This window comes from Cynoglossus semilaevis, chromosome 6 (genome assembly GCF_000523025.1).
Source record: "Cynoglossus semilaevis isolate Cse_v1.0 chromosome 6, Cse_v1.0, whole genome shotgun sequence".
NCBI lineage: Eukaryota > Metazoa > Chordata > Actinopteri > Pleuronectiformes > Cynoglossidae > Cynoglossus > Cynoglossus semilaevis.
The window spans coordinates 18262733-18281661 of NC_024312.1; the positions used below are offsets into that span (position 1 = coordinate 18262733).

Here is an 18929-nt window from a genome sequence, read left to right on the forward strand (position 1 = left end):
AACAATCATATTGTTTCATTTGGCATTGATGCACAGCGTTTACGTATCACTCCTTCACCTTTCTTTCTTTTTTAAAAAAAAAGCCTTTAATGGTCATCTGTGAAAAAATTACTGTTAACTTTTTAGCCTTGACTTTTAAATCCTCAGAGAAACCAATAATCAGAGAAGGCAATAATCTTTAAAACACTTTCAGGTTTTACTTGAAGGTGAAAGGTTGTGTTTGTGGCCTGAAGGAACCTTTAGAGCAAACAAACTTTCTACTGATTTTCTTTGATCTCAGACACTCCCAAACTGGCTGGGTTAAGAGTTCTGTCACAAAGACAAAAGATCTTGAGTTAAGTACTTACAGGGTAAATATGCAAATATGTTGGATAAATACTAAAAATTACAGGGTGTCCTACAGTGCGACGTATATCCATAATCTACAATGTATAATAAGTCTCTGAATATTTTCTTTTTTTTAATGATGTCGTTATACTGAAGCTTTCAATACATAAAATACTTCTTACCATTAATCTGACTTAATGCGAAAAAAAATGTGTGGATTAAAATATGTAATGGAGTTATAAATATATGGTTCCACCTGCCATTCAACAGTTTATTACACACCACGTAAGAAAAATCTTAATTTATAGTACGGTCATTAAATGCAACACCCCTGCTGATTAGAGTGGTGAACCCTGGGGAGCAACAGTCGGGCTCTGCTGTCCCTATGTGAACATGTTAGGAGGTTCATCTTTAATCTATTTTATTATTTAATTTAATCATTAACTGTACTTTTATTTACTTGATATTTTCAGCATGAGACCTGTGTGTGTGTGTTGCTACAAAATGGACTGACTTTGTTTTCACTTTTTATGCCAGAAATAAAAGATGACATACCAAGCTGATGATTTCACCACAATTATTTAACACAGAGTACACTGTCACCACAAATGCAAGAGAATGTTTTTTTAAAGATTATTTTAATACTATGATTTGTTTTACTTGAATATCAGTGGAATTATTTATTACTTATTGTGCCAATGCTAAGATTTATCTGAGAGCCAGATGATCTGACTTGCGAGCCATAGGTTCCCAACTCCTGATCTAGGACATAAAAACACCAGAAGAGGTTGACTTACACCTGGCAGCCACAATGAAGGGCAAAAAGTTCTCCAAAAAAACAACACAAATGAAAGAAAGAGAATGTAGCACAATCCAATTTCTGGCATACAACTGGTGGATGTGAACAAAGCAGTTATCTGTGGGTAGCGGCATGTTATGACGTATTCCTCCGCTGAGTTTAACAACTAATTCCTGTCTGAACAAGTTGGTGAGTTTTAACGCTGTTCGTCAGAATGATGGACTTTGTTAATAAATGTATGGGAGATGGCATCGTAAGCATGAAACGGCATAGGTCAAGGACGTCGTAAACCTGATGAGTCCCCGTAGAAAGTAAAATAATCAAATAAAGGTACATTTGACTTTGTATGTGTGATTTTTAGAGGATAAAATAATTCCTGTTACACCAGCCATTATTTGCATATATGATGTATTGCATGACTAGAATGTGAAATACAGAGTCCATACGCATCGGGTGTAGTATTGTTTTCTGTTGAAAGATTCATACCTGATGATCGTCTGTCCTTTCTGCACGCATGTACTCGTCTTAGGTAGGGTTTGTTCAGTGAGTTATTGGTGGTGAGGTGACAGGTCAGTGAGAAAAGGCCCGGTCCCCTGAGGCCGCTGACACTCAAGTTGTAACACTGCACTGCTGCAGGCACCGGTCTCATCTCAGCACTTTTACCTGGTGCTGCCTCAAACCCCCTCTAACTGCCACCGACTTTATTGTATTTAATGTTAATGGAGCAAAACGTGCTACTCCTGTATAAATAAATGGTTCCTCTTGTAAATTAGCACTGATTGATGAGAGCAAGTTCAAATATGATTACTGGTATTACTGCGTCCTGTACAAATAATGAAAATATACACAGCATGCTTACTAAGGACTATAACATCTGTGTGGCCCCGTGTGCAGAATAGGACTTGCCTCTGTGTGTAGTAGTTTTTTGTGGACATAAATAAATCAAATAATATTAATAATAATATTAATCACACACTTATCTCTTAAAAAATGTACTTGTATTGATAGATAGGTTGGTTGGTTGGTAGGTCAATTGTTTTTGCAGGGGTAGCTTCCCTCTGAATATTAAGGGAACAAGAGTTGATCAGACTCTCTCTTTTGCAGCCGGTGGGTTCTGAGCCTCTCCCCCTGCACCGCAAACTGTAAAAAATAGCATTCATTTTAGGTTTAAGTGACAAATTTGAGATAGCTGGAATATCCTCAGTTAGATTGATATAAAACAGTTATTACCATAAGGTCAAAAACAGTATGTGAGAAACCATAATTGAGGGATAAATACTCATAGACTTCACTCACTCTTCGGGGATTCCTTTAGGAGTGTGAGAGTTTACAGGCCTTCAGATTTTTCTGCCCATTTTACATTGACATCTTTAAAACACTTTTTTACACTTTAACCAGTGCATTTTGGCAAACATAAAAACACCAATTGTAAGTATTTGACCTCACCATATAGTAAGGTCCTAAGTTCTTAAAGGCACCTCCCATTTCACAGTTATACTATAAACTACGCAAACTAAGTTCAAAGGAACTGGAGGTAAATTGTAGGGGTTAAACTAAGAAATGGGATTAGGCTGCATCCTGAGCTGCTGACACAGCACTAGAGATTAGCCAGATGACATTCGTGCAGTAATTAGGTTTGGGGTCAGAGAGGGCCATCATTAATGAACCTTTGTTTCATTCCACCTCAAAGTTTCTTTTAGACTTAATGAAATTTTGCTGGACTTTGAGATGCAACCAAATACTTTGCCCTCAGGCAGAACGGAGACAACCAAATATTTATGCACTCAAAAAAAAGAAGGAATTTAAAAATTGAGTTAACGTACTTAAAACTGAAGTCACGATATTTTTTTTCCCTCTTTTGCTAATATCCTGTTCTTACTTACTTTACTTTCTATTTGACACAACCTAGCAGTTATATTTCATAGACATCCAGAAATAAAGGAAACTATGTCAAAATGAGGAAAAAATTGTCTTTATGCACTCAAAATGAAGATTCCATCACGATGGTGGAATGCTGGGCTTTGCAGTATGGAAATTATTTCAGTCCAGAATCCGGTGGTTAAAAAAATAAATAAAAGAAAAAAATGGTCTAAGACAGAGGGAAAAACTTGGGAGGGGGCAGGGAGAGCCTCTGGAATTACACACCAAGCCCCTTTAGAGTCGCACACACACGCTATATACACACACACACTTCTTCTCTTTTCCCAACTGCTCAGCTAACCACGTTGGTTTAAGGGTGGGGTTATGGTCGGTGGAGGTAGGGAGGCATGAGTATAACAGGCTTTAACACTGGGCTCACTCTTTCATTTGATTTTTTTTTCTTTTGACATTTTATAAAGAAAACTTCAGACCAAACGTCACCAGAGTGAATCCCAGACACACGGCTCATTAATCATTATCCATGAGTCTTAAATCAAGACGTTTACTTGAGTTAAGAACTTTAAGTAAACTCAACGCTGCTGCCTTTTACACCCCATGACTTTTAAAACGATGACCATTTCGTGACAGGGCTTTGAAAGCACTCTCTTTATATCCTTCATCCTGTATTTTCTGACTTTACACATGAGCTAGGAACCTGAAGGTAACACACTTTGCAAAATGCATATTTCCAAAAATATATTCAGGCAGCCTGACCATGGTTTTGGCAGAGCGCCGGTGCATCTGGGCCGCCGGCCAACTGTGCGTTTCCCCTGCTGGACCGGTCGTGCTGAGAGAAGTGTGATGTGAGCAGTCAGACAGCTTCATTCTCCCACTTGACCCCCCCACCCCCACCCCTCCCTCCTTCTCACCCCTCTCATTCTAAAAACTACCGGATTACGCAGAGTTCTCAACTTCCTCTCTTCACCTTTTGGAATCATTTCTATTCTCACAAACCCATCCTCTGTGCCTTTATCCTTCTTTCTTCCCGGTGTTCGGAATGTGTGAAAAGTTATATTTCTGTGAATGAGCAGAGGGAAAAGCACAAACAACCTCAGGGAATTCCTGTTAATACCACTGACTGGTTCATGTTATTATTAATGGAATCACTGCTACCACTGCTGGCACTGCTTTTCTCCTTCCCTGGGCTCTAATGATGCATTGTACAGGTTTTACGTGGCGTCTTACACAGATGTAAAGCTCACCATTTTTTGGTTGGAGGCATCTGTTTTTAACATTTCACTCGCCGCTGTTTTGTTTCGGAGCCCGAATCAACAGGAATTCTAATAGCTGAAAAAGAAGAGTTTCCCCAAGAATGAGACCCTTAAGGTCAACTAAATGTGAGACCTGGAACTAATTGGTCATCTGACGCAGTGGATGAATGCATATGACTCAAAAACAGTTACGGGCTACAGACGTTGATGTAATATCAGTAGATTTTCCCACTGCTACTAAAGGCTTTTTTATTTTATTTAGGCCAACACCTCATACACCCTGTAATAAAATGACAGGAAAAGGCTTTCAGGAAAGAGTTTTATTAAAGTTTCCTTACTGAAAAGGTAATACATATTATTTTAATTACAGGGAAATAGTTCAAACATAGTCTTACCCACATTTATCTACTTTTTAAAAGCACGTACAAATACGAGTATCGTGTCATGTTTCAGATGGAAACACAAACACAGATTCTAACTTTGCTAACACCTCATTCTTCAACTTGTATAGCAGTGTGTTTTAAGATAGAATTTCAGGACAACAAAATAATGACCTTCACCAAAGTTACTGATACTTGGACAGACGAATACACACCATAGTCCATGTAAAATAAATTAAGCTTTTGTGGCGAGGATTACCGTAAACAACTCAGCTGCATTGGGCTGCAGGGGGAAGAACAAAAGGCTACAAATGTGTATCTTTAGCCACAAATTTCACAGGTCAGTCTGAACAAATACAGTGCACATATGATTGTGGCCATTGGCCCTGTGAGCCTTTTCTTTTGGCGAAGAGTCATGCAGATTTCCAGTACAGGTAGACACCATTGCGACACACACTCTGGCTTTCAGATACTTTGGAGCTGATGAAAGGATGTGATTTTTCACAACTTAGCCTAAACTCAGCCAGGTCTCTGCTTCAAGACTGACTTTCAACCTGTTAAAGGCCTCACAGATGTTTGCCAGAGAATGAGATAGTTTTCCAGTATTTATAGCATTGGAATCTTTTGAGATACACATGTATGTAAAAATAATGTTTATGGGTTATTTATAATAATGAACAATTTCCAAGATATACCAGGCACCTCAATCTGCATTTGTGGGAGGTTCAACTTTAGGTCAGACGCCAGGCCTGTAACCAGTCCTAATGCTTTAAACCAGGAATTCCAAGTGTGGTGAGAGCTACCACTAGGGGTGCAAAAGATTTTTTAAAAACGATTGATTTGTATCGGCAGTTCGAAGTGTTTTTTAAGTGGATTTTATGCACACAGTAAAGATGTATAAATAAACATTTCCTTTGTAAATCAGAATGTGTGTTATATGTGCGTTCGCTGGTATGGTGTTTGGAGGTCAGTCAACACGGTTGGTATATAAAATGGGGTGTTCAGCCAAAAATGTTTGGGAACTGCAGTGTTAAGGTAACGGAAACTTGCAAAATAGAGAACCTCAGAGAGAAAGGAGGAGGGAAAATAAGTTATTCATATATAGAGACAGAGAGGGAGAGAGAGAGAGATCAAATGGACAGCAACTTGTTGACCGCTGGTGTGAGTAAAATGACATCAAGGACATTGAGAGCCAAGGACATTGGAATGAATGTTGAGTCAAGAGTCTCGGAATATTACGTTTTGGTGCAGATTCCAAATTTCATCAGGTTTCACCTCAGAAGCTGCAGAGGATGTGCAGGTCCAAAGTAAACTGGGGACTGAGAGGCAGAGTCTGGAAAGTCTAAGGAAATGCACCAAACATCAATGTGCCCATATTTCTCAGTTGTAATGGCTCAGTGACTAATCCCTGATATTTCTCCATGATCTAAACCTGCAGCACTTTCTAGCAATACAACAGTGTTGCATTGTGTCGCAGGTCCTCAGAGGTTTGTGATTCATTTACTGGCTGTGCATTTTGGATTCATGCACTGTAGTTCTTTTTCCCAGTGATGTTCAGACCTTCAATTTTGTCAAGACCAAGACCTGCTTGTTTATAAAGAATTTCACAGCTGTGTCCAATGTGAAATTCTTTAGTAGCAACAGTTTCTTGTTGTTGTTTAGTTGCTGTTGTGAGTTTTGTTTTATTGATTTTGTTTTATTTTAATTCCCACAAATTTTTCTTACTTTCTTGCAAGTTGGAAATAGGGCACCCTGCTGGAAGAACACTGGAATAAAAATATTTTCCACGTTGTTTTTTGTGTATTTGTAAACTAAATAAATTTTACATAGTTTGAATTGTTTTCTTGTTCATGTTCATGAAAATACAGCATTAAATTTCAAACTGAAAAAATAAAATATATACATTTTCAAAAATGTTTCTTTCTTTTTCAGATCTGCTTCACCCTGGGAACACAGCAACTTGCACAATGAAGGTGAAGAGATGAATCTGCAGGAAGTAGTGCTGTCTGTGCAGTTCCTGCCACTGGTTTTTTACTGATTAATGCCACGCAGAGAATGATGCACCTGTCTCCCAGATAGCAGTTCTGAGGACCAGGCCTTCACAGCACGTATTGTGCACCATGGCAGGAGAGACACAGCGAATGCACACTGTCAAAGAGCTGCACACTGAGTCCAAACTGCAGGATGAGGGGACAGCAGTGGAAGAGCAGAGTGACAAATCCACAAAGGAATCTTCAGAGCACTTTTCAAGCACCGGCACTGAGGCCAGACCCAGCAGCAGAGGGGCCAAAGCTGAAAAACTAGAGGAGGAAAGGGACTGTCCTCAACAGCGTGAGGCTGTCATACGCCCACAGCAAGCTGGAAAGATTGACTTCAGCTCACTGCAGAACAGATCAAAATTTGCAACTGACAGATCTTGGTCGAGTAGCAAAGGCAGCCCCCAGTCTCCGAGTGGAAAGGGACGAAACAGGGATAAGGGGAAGCGTTCGGGAAAGGCAGACCGTGGCAACCCACAGCAGCTGCACAGACTCAGCATTACAAACCCTCGCTCCAACAACCCCATTGGTATCGCATACCCACAGCAGAAGATTTTACCACCCAAGAAGTTAGAATCCAGTCGTGGCCCAGTTTTGAGCAGCTACAGGTTTCACATTCCCACTGTAGCTGAGAGAGAGGCTGAACTACAGCAGGAAGAGCTCAGCTTCAGCCGGTGCTTTCAGGAGGCCTCGTCTAACCTTACCTCTCCAAGTTATACCTCACAGGTACCGGGTACTTCAGGTGCAACATCATTCCACCCACACACACCCTTGTCGCAGCAGCAGCAGCAGCAGCCTTCCCCAATGGAGAACAGCAATGCACAGCCTGGCAGCCAGCTACTGCTGGCCGACTTTCAGCTGAGTGGCTCTGACACATGGCAGTCTTCGGAGAAGACTTTTAATGGTGCTAACTATGGAGTTTCATCACTCAAATCCACGGGCCTCACAGAAGCCAATAAGACAAGTGCCATGGTGTCAGGGCCCTTTCAGTATGGATATAATTTTCTGGAGGAATCAACCTCAGACTCTTTATCGCATGAACAGAACCACCAATCACAAGACTTTACAGACTCTATAGGTTCAGTTCATGTGTCTCACAACTCGTTTGCCTTTACGCACGGAGAAGGACAAACTATTGTTCCCAACAGCACGCAGTTTAATAATGAGCAACAGTCTGAGGATGCTAGTGCTTATTCTTGTTCCCCTCAGCCACAGTACATTCAAGGGGTTGCGTCCTACAGGAATCTGAACGAGGACTCAGCCAGCAGTGAGAGCTCTGCTTCGAGCCTGCAGCAATTGGAACAGGGCAAAGCTGCCATGCCTGAAAACACAGACACTAATGGACAAGCAGACCGTCGGGATGCAGTTATCACCCTCGGGATAAAAAGAAACTGCCTTCCTAAAGAAACTGCTGGCAATCAAAGAACATTCCTAGAAGGAAGTGGGCACCACCCGATAAATACCACACAGGGTCCTGGCTCCCACATGCACTTTTCCAGCAAAACATTTAACAACCCAGTTAATGGCGTGCACACGGGCTCAATACCCATTAATAACAAACTTCTAAATAGATTACCACACTCCTGGGAGGCTCAAAGTAAAGCATTTTCTCCCACCGATCAAAAGACTATTCAGTATTCTGACATGGCAGAAAAATTTCAGTTTCAAGATCAGCCAACACTTGACCAGAGGCCAAATACATCTAAAAATAGCAGAGTGCCCTGGCAGCAGATTCGGCAAACATCTCACGTGCCAAACAGACAAATAAGCAATCAAAAACTGGCTTACATAGTTTCCCCCACAGAATGGCAGGATGATAGTAAATCGCACAAACACAGCTCCCTGAAAACCTCCTCTTTTCAGAGCAACAGAAGTAGCGATGGTTTTTCAAACCAGAGACAGGAGACAGTTAAACATAGTGGTAACACAGTCTCGACTTTTAAAGTGGAGATGAACCAAGCGCAGGTTTGTGAGACCAAAAATAAGGTCACATACTTTGGCATCAACCAGTCCTTACCAGTGGCAGCAAGAAACTATAACTATCCCCCTCTACAGGTCCCACCATTGGGACTTATGATGGTGTCACCTTATGAGTCCCCTCTGCCCTCACCGGTAAATAACCCTACATCTAGTAGTACATGCTCATCCCTCTCCCCAGCTTCTACCAGTCCTGTTAACATCAGCTCCGATGACAGTCAAATGTCAAAGTCAGCACCGTCACATACGTTTTACCACCAGCCTCAAACCAAACCTCAACTCACTTCAGATCATCTTGGCTCTCACAACCTCCAACTGCATTCAGATGCTTCACGCAACCTTCCATTTGCAACTGAAAGAGCCAAAGACGAAATGGTGAATTACCTGCAAAACACTTCGCAACCAAAAACAAATATGGATGGAAACAAAAGTTACATTGACAGTTTCGGCGTGGAGCATCACCAGCCTCCACCTCCGTACTCAGCGCATCAGCTGTTGGCCAGCTCGCTAGCCACAGCGAATCTTGACCAGTTCGATATCCTTCTTACCTGTAAGCAGTGCGATCAAAATTTCAGTAACCTGGCTTCCTTTTTAGGTCATAAGCAGTACTGTAGTCAACACACAGTTACACCGAACGAACTTAAGGAAATGCCAAAGATGGATGAAAACAGGAAGTTTTATTCAGAGTTATCTAAACCAGCATCTGCTGCACCAAATGTTTCAATGACCAGGTGTCCATCTGAGCTCCATTTGTCTTTGTTAGGCCTCAACAAAAATGGTGAACTAACACCTGAGGCTGAGGCAAAAGGAGACTGTAAGGACGATCCAAATAAACTCAACTTGTTCTCTAGCTCTGGCAACATTCCTGCCCCTCTTCCTGATCTGGAACTGGAGGATGCAAAATTAGACAGCCTAATCACAGAAGCTTTAAATGGATTAGGCTATCAGTCAGACAACGCAGAAATAGACAGCAGCTTTATTGACGCATTCACCGATGATGAGCTCACCACTATGAAATCAACGTCAAACAAACAGTGTTTAAAAACCAAGGAATACCTGATCTTTGAGAACAAAAATAGGCAAACAACAGAGAACGACAAGGCTTTCACCCAGGGCAAATATTTCAACGAGTATGATGTTGAAAGTCCTAACGCAGGAAAGCAGTGTGCAAAAAGTAAGCTTGAGAAAACATCTTTGGAACAAGATGATAAAATAAACATAAAAAAAGAAGTGCAGAATAAAAATTCAAAAAGTGCCGCAAGAGAAAAGACAAAAGATCAGAACAGTAAAGTGAAGGCGGTAGGAAACGTGTGCAAGAGTGAGGATGAAAAAACAAACACACAAAAGTTTATCTTGTCAAACAAGTTTTCTGCAATTCGGGGATCAACGCCCACACAGGTGTCTACATCTCCAACTCCAAAATCGGCAATGAAAGAGAGCAAAAGGAAAGGCACTAGAGGTGGAACTTGGAGCAAAGAACTTATTCACAAAATAGTTCAGCAGAAAAATAAACTCCATAAGCTTCACGTCAAAGGTACCAAAAGTCTCCAGTTTTCCTTGGTGATGGAGAGACTGACTCCCACGGTGCAGAACCCTGCATTTGGAGAATATGACTACGTCTCAGACTCAGATGATGATTGTGAGCCTGTAAAGATAGCCAGCCAGGGACGACTAAATCAAGGCAATCGCTGTAAATACACATACAGTAAAGAGTGTAAAAGAGGCGCAAGGATCGAGAGAGAGCAGGCAGCATGGCAACAGGAGTCAAAGGAGAGCCTTGTGGTGAAAAAGAGTGAAGAATTCTCTCTCTCACCAGAAAAACATGGTTCGCACCAGAGGCTAAGACGAAGGGGTAGCAAGTCGTCCACCAGCAGTGAAGTGAGCACATCTATGAGTGTTTTGGGTGATAGTGTTAACAGCCCTAAATGCACTGATCGCACTGACTCTGATTCTGAGAAGAAGACAGAAATCAACAAGTCTTCAGAACAAAGAACCTATGAAAGGGACTCCCCACAGAAGCTATGCAAAGGGTCCAGCACACTAGCACTGACATTTACTAAATCTGTCAAGAAGTGTAACACCGACAGAGTAATGCTGTCTGATCACAAAAGCAACAAATGTGACCCAAAGAAGAACCCCACAGACCTAGAGATAGCCAATCCAGTGTCTTCATTTCAAAAATCAAGGGACATGGTGAAAAACTCTGAAAAAAATAGAATGTCACAGACGTCGTTAAAAGAGAAACAGATTTCTCACCAGAAAGAATCCAGGAAAACACTCAGTTCAGATGTAAGCAATCTACAGCGATTCAGCAATCCAAGCAGCAAAGAAGAAGTTGCACATAACCAAGTTTCACAGTTTGATTTCAGAGAAACTAATACTCATATTGACAAAAACACAAGGAGCGCAAAACACATGTTGGAAAAATGTAACAACATGAAAGTGGATATGACTTTAGGTAATAATCTTGACACACCTAAGCCTGCATCTCTGTGCACCTCTTTGATGGACGAGGTCTGTCTGTCTCCATCTGGAAACCACAGCCCGTTGATACAAAAAGATACACTCCAACTCATGCCCTTCCCTCTGGATCAGGAGCAGGGGCTCATGAAATCCCCACTCTCGTTTGACACGTCTTCAATGTTTGGAGACCTCGCAGGATTTGACAGTGGACTTTATTCAGAAATGTCAATTCAGAAAGACAGTCTACATCAAGTAGAGGACACAACTGATAAAAAAGAGGAATTCATATCTACGTTTTCTCCCTTTCTGGAAGGGAGAGACTGGAACCTAATAGTTAGCCCTGTGCTGCCAGATGAAATTTCTCAGTATAAAGAGAACACTGAGAAAACAGATGAAAAGAAACCCGATTTTAATAACATCCCCTTGTCTCTGCCAGAAAAAATAATAGATTACAGTGCTAATCTAAACAGCTGCGCATCTGAAGATGAGCTTGAGATAAAGAGAATAGTGACTGAGCTTGAAAACCAGCTGCAGACAACCAAGTTGGAAAGCCCACCATTACTGGATCAGGACGTCCCCAAGCAACTGCAGATGAGCAAGTTTTCACCTTTAAGACTGGATGATGAAACAGAGAGTCAAAACACTGATCTCGAAATGAGACCCACCAATGTGCAAGAAACTAGAATGCCTTCGGTGCCTTTCACTCAAACTGGCCTCCCATGGTCTAGCCCGTTTGCATTTGAACTAGTAGAGGCAAACCAAAGTCCCCACACTTCGAACAACTGCAATCAAACTGGACTGGAGCTTTTAACCACAAAAGACAATGAAGATCCATGTCTGACTGAATGCTTACAGAAATCACAGGAGCGGTGTGCTAAAAAAGCAGCTTCTTTAGAAGCAAAAGAGAAGTACTTAGAGGAGAAGAGATATACAGAAAATCTAATGAAAAGCCTGGAGGTTATTTCAGACTCCATATTCAAAGAAGAATCAATCATTGTCAAACAAAAGGAGGTCACCTCGCTTACCTGTCAACAACATCAAGAATTTCAATGTCAGACAGCTGACGTGGATAAGAAAATGGATCACAGTGAAAAGGAAGCAAATACTGAGACAAATATATTATGCTTTCCAAGTTACAATGGGAGAAAGAATGATATTGACTTAATTCTGAATGACTCACCGTCATCTTTGACCAACGGCACTCACACTACAGTTCATGGACAGCTGCCAATTCCATCAGAGCCAAGTGGGCCCTGTGAGGTCACATCAAAGTGGGATGTCCCTGATAATAAGCATTCGATCCCATCTGCACACTGCTCAGCTGTGGTACCACAAAATCTGAATGGAGATCAGAACTCCTTTGAGAACACTAATGCCGGACCAAACTTGAATCAGTCGATTAAAATAAATAGGGGCAGCCCAGAGCATTTGACTTCTGAAGGCTCTGATAAAGCAAAGGCAGTGAGCACCAGTGTGGTTCAGTCTCCCAGCCAACCTTCTTCCCCACCTTTAGATGACCTTAGTGCAATTATTGACAAGAAAATGACCAATGTGACGGAAACACCACTGGAAGACCAGGCCTCTAATCAGGCTAATACTGGAGAACAGGAACCATCACATGTTGTTGATTATAGCGTCGAAAACAGTGCAATCAGAGCCGTTGAACCAGCAAAAAATTATGAATTGGTTGGACTTTCCATCTCCAGAAATCCCAGTCCTGCTTTGAACTGTGGTGAAGGTCAAGCAGTTGATTTGTCACATGACACAGTCCCCACGAAAGAGCCCTCTACTCCGATACTGGAGAACATCAGAGAGGAGACTTATCAGTGCTCACCTTTCCAAGACACTCAGTCCGATGAAGGACAACACTGTCTGTTGGCTCTTTCACATCCTGATACTCTACTCAACATCAGTTCCTGTGGAGACACGCCATTTGACAACTCTCTGAAACCCAAAACACCTCTTGCGTTTGACACTGTGCAGAAAGACCATGAAATTTTACAAGTCCAGGAAATTAAAGAACATCTCCCGGATAATTTCTTGGCAAGTCACCAAAATTCACCATGCAGGGAGGAAGTGGACAAAAGTCAATGCACTTTCCTACACTCTTCCCCATCGAGCAATTCTTTTTTATCAACACTTAAAGAAAAAAATGACTTACAGGAAGATATGTGTCAAATGTCCCATATCCAAGCTGAGTACATGTCTGTTGAGGAGGATTCAGGCGACAGTGTCAAAGCAACTTTAACCAAAGATGAAAGTCAAGGTGTCTCAGAGATGTTAAATAGTGATGAACAGCTGAATACCAACACTGGGGTGAAATACTCTCTCATATCTTCTCCTCACCTGAACCTGACAAGCACCAAGCGTAAAATCTCCACTTCTGAAGATCCCAGCCCATCACCATTTCCACCTGTGACACAAACAGCACAACAGCAAGAGGCAGAGAAAGAAAAAGACCAAAGTTATGATTTCAAGCTCAGCCCTCTTAACTACAACAGTATTTCTGATGAACATGCACATCTAAATCAATACGACTACATACCCATTTCTCCGGCTGGCAAAACTGAAGACAATGCAGAAGTAAAGCAGAGTCTCCAAAATGTCTGTGACCCTTGTGACTGGAACAGAAATCCACCAGTAATGTTCGACCAAGCTGCAACAGACACAAAAATAAACGCCGACCCTGTGGCAAATGTTAATTCAGCAAATGAACCTCTTCAGCAGCATTTAAAATTATCTTGCTTTTCACTAGGTCTACCAGCTGACATCAACAGCAGAGCATTTCAAGCTGAGTATTATAACAAAGACCTAGATATTGATCACGATTTGGTGGAACCTACAGGTAAACTGGATGGTGATCTGCTTAAAAATCCTGAATCGGTGAATTTGGATTGCCACACATCTTCCGCAGAGGACATCATATGTCAAAAAGACATTTCAGAAAGCCTGCCCACTTCTCTCACGATCTGTGAAATTAAAGAAAGGCCTCTTCCTGCAGATCTGTTACAAAAGGTACCACCATCAAAGACTGGTCAGTTTTTAACAACACAAAATGTGCCAAAAGAAATAGCACCAAAGAAGACACAAAGCAATTCGCAGCAGGGTAAAGTGCTCTGTGAAATCTGCCTTATGGGATTCAGAACTGTTCCCGGATTGAAGAGACATAAGGCCATGAAACATTTGGTGCGAGCTGAAAAACACAGCGTCCCACAGAAAACATCAAACCATCAGGGAAATATGCTTATGTATGAAGAGTCACAAACTTTAGAGAAAGAATATAGAGATGAATCACAAATCTGTTATATGACAAAAATAGATGGACTGCCTGAGACGAGTAGCACTCTCATCTCTCAGGCTTCTGAGACCGAGTTGGCTCAGGAGAAAGGGGCAAATGAGAAAAGTGCAGTCGCAGTGAATGAAAAAGGACCACAAAACTCTCTGCTGCCAGCAAAGACGAAGAAAAACAACAAGGCTAAGAAGAACAAAAGCAGTGAAATAAACATCATGTCTGACCCTTTTTCTGATGAGATTTTGAATATATTGAAAACAGACATACTTCAAGCCATAACTCCTGGATTCAAAAGCAGTGGACTACAAGAACAAAACAAATCAGCAGACGACCAGGTGAGAATCCCTGACAGTACTGGTACTGGAACAGAGGAATTCGCTCATCCTGTCACGTCTGGCATTGTGGACGTATCACAACTTCTAACAAAGCCGACAAGTGCACCCAATGAAACTGTGGAGCTAAATGGAGCCACTCATGCAGAGGATATGAAATGTTCAAGCCTGTCAGAGATGCCAAATAGAGAAGACAATGATGTGGAAGGTGTTACCGACAAGGAGACGATCAGAGAATCTGACGACTCCAGTCTGACTCCTGCTCTAGTGAAAGACATGTGTGAGCAGAAAACTTCAGATGAAAACCTTAATCATAAAAATCTTACAGAAATGATAGTTCAGATAAAAAGTGAGAAAAATGGTTGTACCCCAGACGAGGTAGACACCTTTTCCAGTTTGAACTCTCCACTTCTCTCTCCATCTGTGATGTCCTCTGACTTGTCAGCCATACTTGAGGACGATGCCACATTCTCTCAACTTTTTCCAAGAAATGAAGAGGCAAAAAGAAACAAGTGCCCCAGAGTGTACAGCAAAAAAAACAAAAGACAGAAACTGTTATCCAACCCCGATGGGACAAAGGACTGCCCTACTTCAGAAATCCTTGTGTCAAATAAAGTTCATTGCGTGGAAAAACAAGCAGAGCACACATTTTCCGAGGATAAGAATAAGCACTGTGAATATGAGACAATATCTATCGATGATGCCATCAAGTTGAAAATGTGCCACAACAGCTCGTTGACAGCTGATGCCAAACCATCGCCAGATGTTGAACAGAATGATCCAACGGAAGTTCTGGAGGTAATTAAAGAGTCTGACAACAGTAGGAATCTACATGAGAGCACCATTGATAAATCATCTATTGAATGGAATGACTCTGCTGACTTTACTGGATTTAATGCAGAATCCAGAGTTATCCCTGACCCCAGGTCATGTAAAGCTGAAGCACCAGTCACACAAAAGCCTTTGCCCCTTCCGGCGGACCCCTTCCCTGTGGAACCATGTGTCACAGAGAATGTACAGCCATTCCACAGCATCGATATACAAAGCATCAAAACCACATTTCAACTTCCGGAGGCCCATACCTTCAACTCCAACGATGTCTCTGTGTCTTCAACGTCTGTCGATGTAGAAAACAAAGGGGAAGAGAAGCTGAAGAAAGTATCAGAGAGGCGTGGTAGAAAAAGACAGGATGGGGGAATAAAGGTCAAGGACAAGCAGTATAAGTGTAAAGTGTGCTTCACTTGGTTTCTTACACTGGGTGAGCTGAACTTCCATAAGTTGTCCCACAACCCCTCGCCTCCCCCAACATGTTACATGTGTGTTCAGCGTAAATTCAGCTCCAGGGAACAACTGAGAGACCACCTGAGGGAGAAACATGCCAAAAATAAGACCGGTATCTGGACCTGTGGAATGTGCTTGAAGGAAATATCTGATGTGTGGATGTATAATGAACATTTACGCGAGCATGCTACTCAGTTTGCCCGCCGGGGTCAGTCTCAAGGCTCAATATTAGACATCTCCGGCTGCTTCATGCAGGAGACAGCAGTGAAGAACTTCATCACTTCAATCATGCAACACCGCCCCAGCAGGGTTGCCAGAGATACAGGCAAAGTTTCTAAAGAACAAGAAAGTGCTGTTTCAGCAGAAAGCATCGTAGATGAAGGAAAACCATTAGAAGGGGCAGAGCCAAAAGTGCACAAAACGAAAAGCAGCAGTGGAGCAGGTGGAAAGCACAGTGCCTTTACTCCACTCGAGGTCCTTCACAGCACAGAGACGACCAAAAGCGTGGAGATGCATCCTAACTGCAAAGATCCATCCAGAGATTGCCACCACTGTGGGAAACAGTTCCCCAAACCATTCAAACTCCAGAGACATTTGGTGGTTCACAATTTAGAAAAGATATTTTTGTGTCACAAGTGCCCTGTTTCTTATCAGGAGGCTCAAGCGCTTAAAGAACATCTGAAGCAAGCACACGAGGAGGTGGATGAACTGGATTCCAAACACACCACTCTATACACCTGTGAGCTTTGTGCTGATGTCATGCACGTCATCAAAAAATCCTTCATTTGCAGCACCTGCAACTATACCTTTTCTAAAAAGGAGCAGTTTGATCGTCACATGGAAAAGCACCTGTCTGGAGGGAATAAAATTTTCAAGTTCCGAGGTGTTCTCAGACCTGTCAGAGTGTCAACCTTTAAAGGAGATGAATGTGATTCACCTGCGAGTAAAAAGAGAAGAATTATTTCTGAAAGTCTGCAGGAAAGTAGCTCGGATAGTGGAATCGCAAGCTTAAGCTCAGTGCATTTAAATCAAAACTCCGACATGCAGTCTTTGAAAGTGTCTGTGTTCACGGCAGATGATTCCACGCAGACAGCTCCAAATGAATATCTCAACAACACCAACAATAATAATGTAAAGACTGAAGATGTTGAGGACTACTCTGAACTACTTGTAGAGCTGGAGAAAAGCATTCACATTGGCTCATCCAACTCTGCTTCTCCCAAGAAAGAGGAGGTGGATATGACACCATCATCTGATCCAATAAAAGAAGGCGCTGGGAAATCCGAAAGTCAAGTATGTGACGTCAAAGAGGAGACTGAGTCCGTCTGCATTAGGGATGATATTCCCTCATGGTCAGCATCTAGACAAAACAGCAATGTGGAAAAGCAGAATGGGAATCCAGAAGATGCAGAATGTCTGGGTGACGAGGACACAGAGGGAACGGAGAAAACAACAAATTTATCTCAACTCAGTGAAGATTCTGGTGTCAGCGTGAGAGAAAATCTAATCTTTTCAAATTCACCAGAGAAGCATGAAGACGCCGTCGAAGTGATGGACCAGCAGTTGGAGGAGAAAGATCCGCAGCAGCAGATGTCAAAAGATTTTTATAACGACAGCAAACAGGAAACTTTATCTCACTGTGCTGAGCTGGATGGCAGCAGTCACATGAAAAGCAAAAGTGCCAGAAAAAGTGACAATACAAAAAACACCACAGCCGGTGGCACAAAGGCTCCAGCATCAACACCTATTCACCTCTCCATCTCAAATGAGGACAAGGACTTGCTCAGACCACACAAGAAGAGAAAAGAAACGAAATCCCCTCACAGCATGCAGAAAGTCTCCTCTGCAGTCACACAGGAGAACTACGGCGTAGACTGTAGTGCTAAAAAGAAATTTCGCCCTAGCAAGTGTCCAAATTCCTCTGCACAAAGAAAGTCGGACAAAACATGTGACTACCCAGTGCTGTCCTCGGTACGGGATGACATTGTGAGCAATAAGATAGACCCCAAGAGCAAGACATCCAACATGAGTTTACAGTCAAAGAGATCTTTGCTTGATAGCTGTAGTCCAAAGAAAGCAGAGATTGTTAATCCTCTAAACGGGGAGTACAAAACCAAAAAAGGATCTCTGGGACGACCTTTGCATCCTCCCATTTCCAAAGTCTCTTCAGTTGCCATGAACATTTCATTGAATAAATCAAGACCAAAGATGGGGGTGAGGTCAGTGGAGAGCCATTCCTACCGGACCGCTGAGTCCCAGAACAACCTCTTAAGCCAGCTGTTTGGGCAGAAACTTACTAGCTTTAAGATTCCTTTAAGGAAGGACTCATCAGAATCTATTAACTGAGTGGGGATTTTAAGGGATCTGTAAATAAGAGACTGTAATGTTATAAGACAATTCCTTATGGTGAATTATATTGCACAGCTCCTTTCTGTGAAATACTATCTTTAAATACTTACAAAGTCACTTTATGTCTTTTTTGTATATTTTTTAACATTCAAATGTGAGGATGTGGCAGGTCAGAATTTTGGGTCAAAAAAGAATGACTATTTTTATTTGGACAAAATTTTGAAGATTTTTCCTGCTTTTTCCTATGTAAAATATTTTCCAGAATCCAGAGGTTATAAGTTCATTAAAGTAAAAGAGTTGAGAAAAAAAGTACTTGAAAGTAGAGTAAAGTATGTTCCTCAAAGAAATGCATGTTCATTTTGCATTTACAGCATAAATTTTACTTATGTCTTTTTCAAATAATGTCTTAACAGACTTGGATGGTTATCTGTGCACCTTTAAAAAAAAATGCTTCTAGCATATCATTAGTTTTAACTTTACTGTACAGCATTGACAATGGTCATTTTAGCCTTTTGTATAAACATTACCTGGTGCTATGTTGTGTTTAATTATAATGTGAATG

At 41.7% G+C, this 18929-nt stretch overlaps 1 protein-coding gene across 2 annotated transcripts in view; it reads left to right on the forward strand.

Annotated features, from left to right (window-relative positions):
- Positions 1 to 18923, forward strand: part of znf469 (zinc finger protein 469) — a 160107-nt gene extending 141184 nt beyond the window's left edge. For both annotated transcript variants that reach the window (XM_025056117.1, XM_025056118.1), the window contains one exon: positions 6570 to 18923. In XM_025056117.1, the coding sequence (XP_024911885.1) occupies positions 6758 to 18364 (11607 nt within the window). In that variant the 5' untranslated portion in view covers positions 6570 to 6757 and the 3' untranslated portion in view covers positions 18365 to 18923. The remainder of the gene's footprint in view (positions 1 to 6569) is intronic.
- The last annotated feature ends 6 nt before the right edge of the window (positions 18924 to 18929 follow it).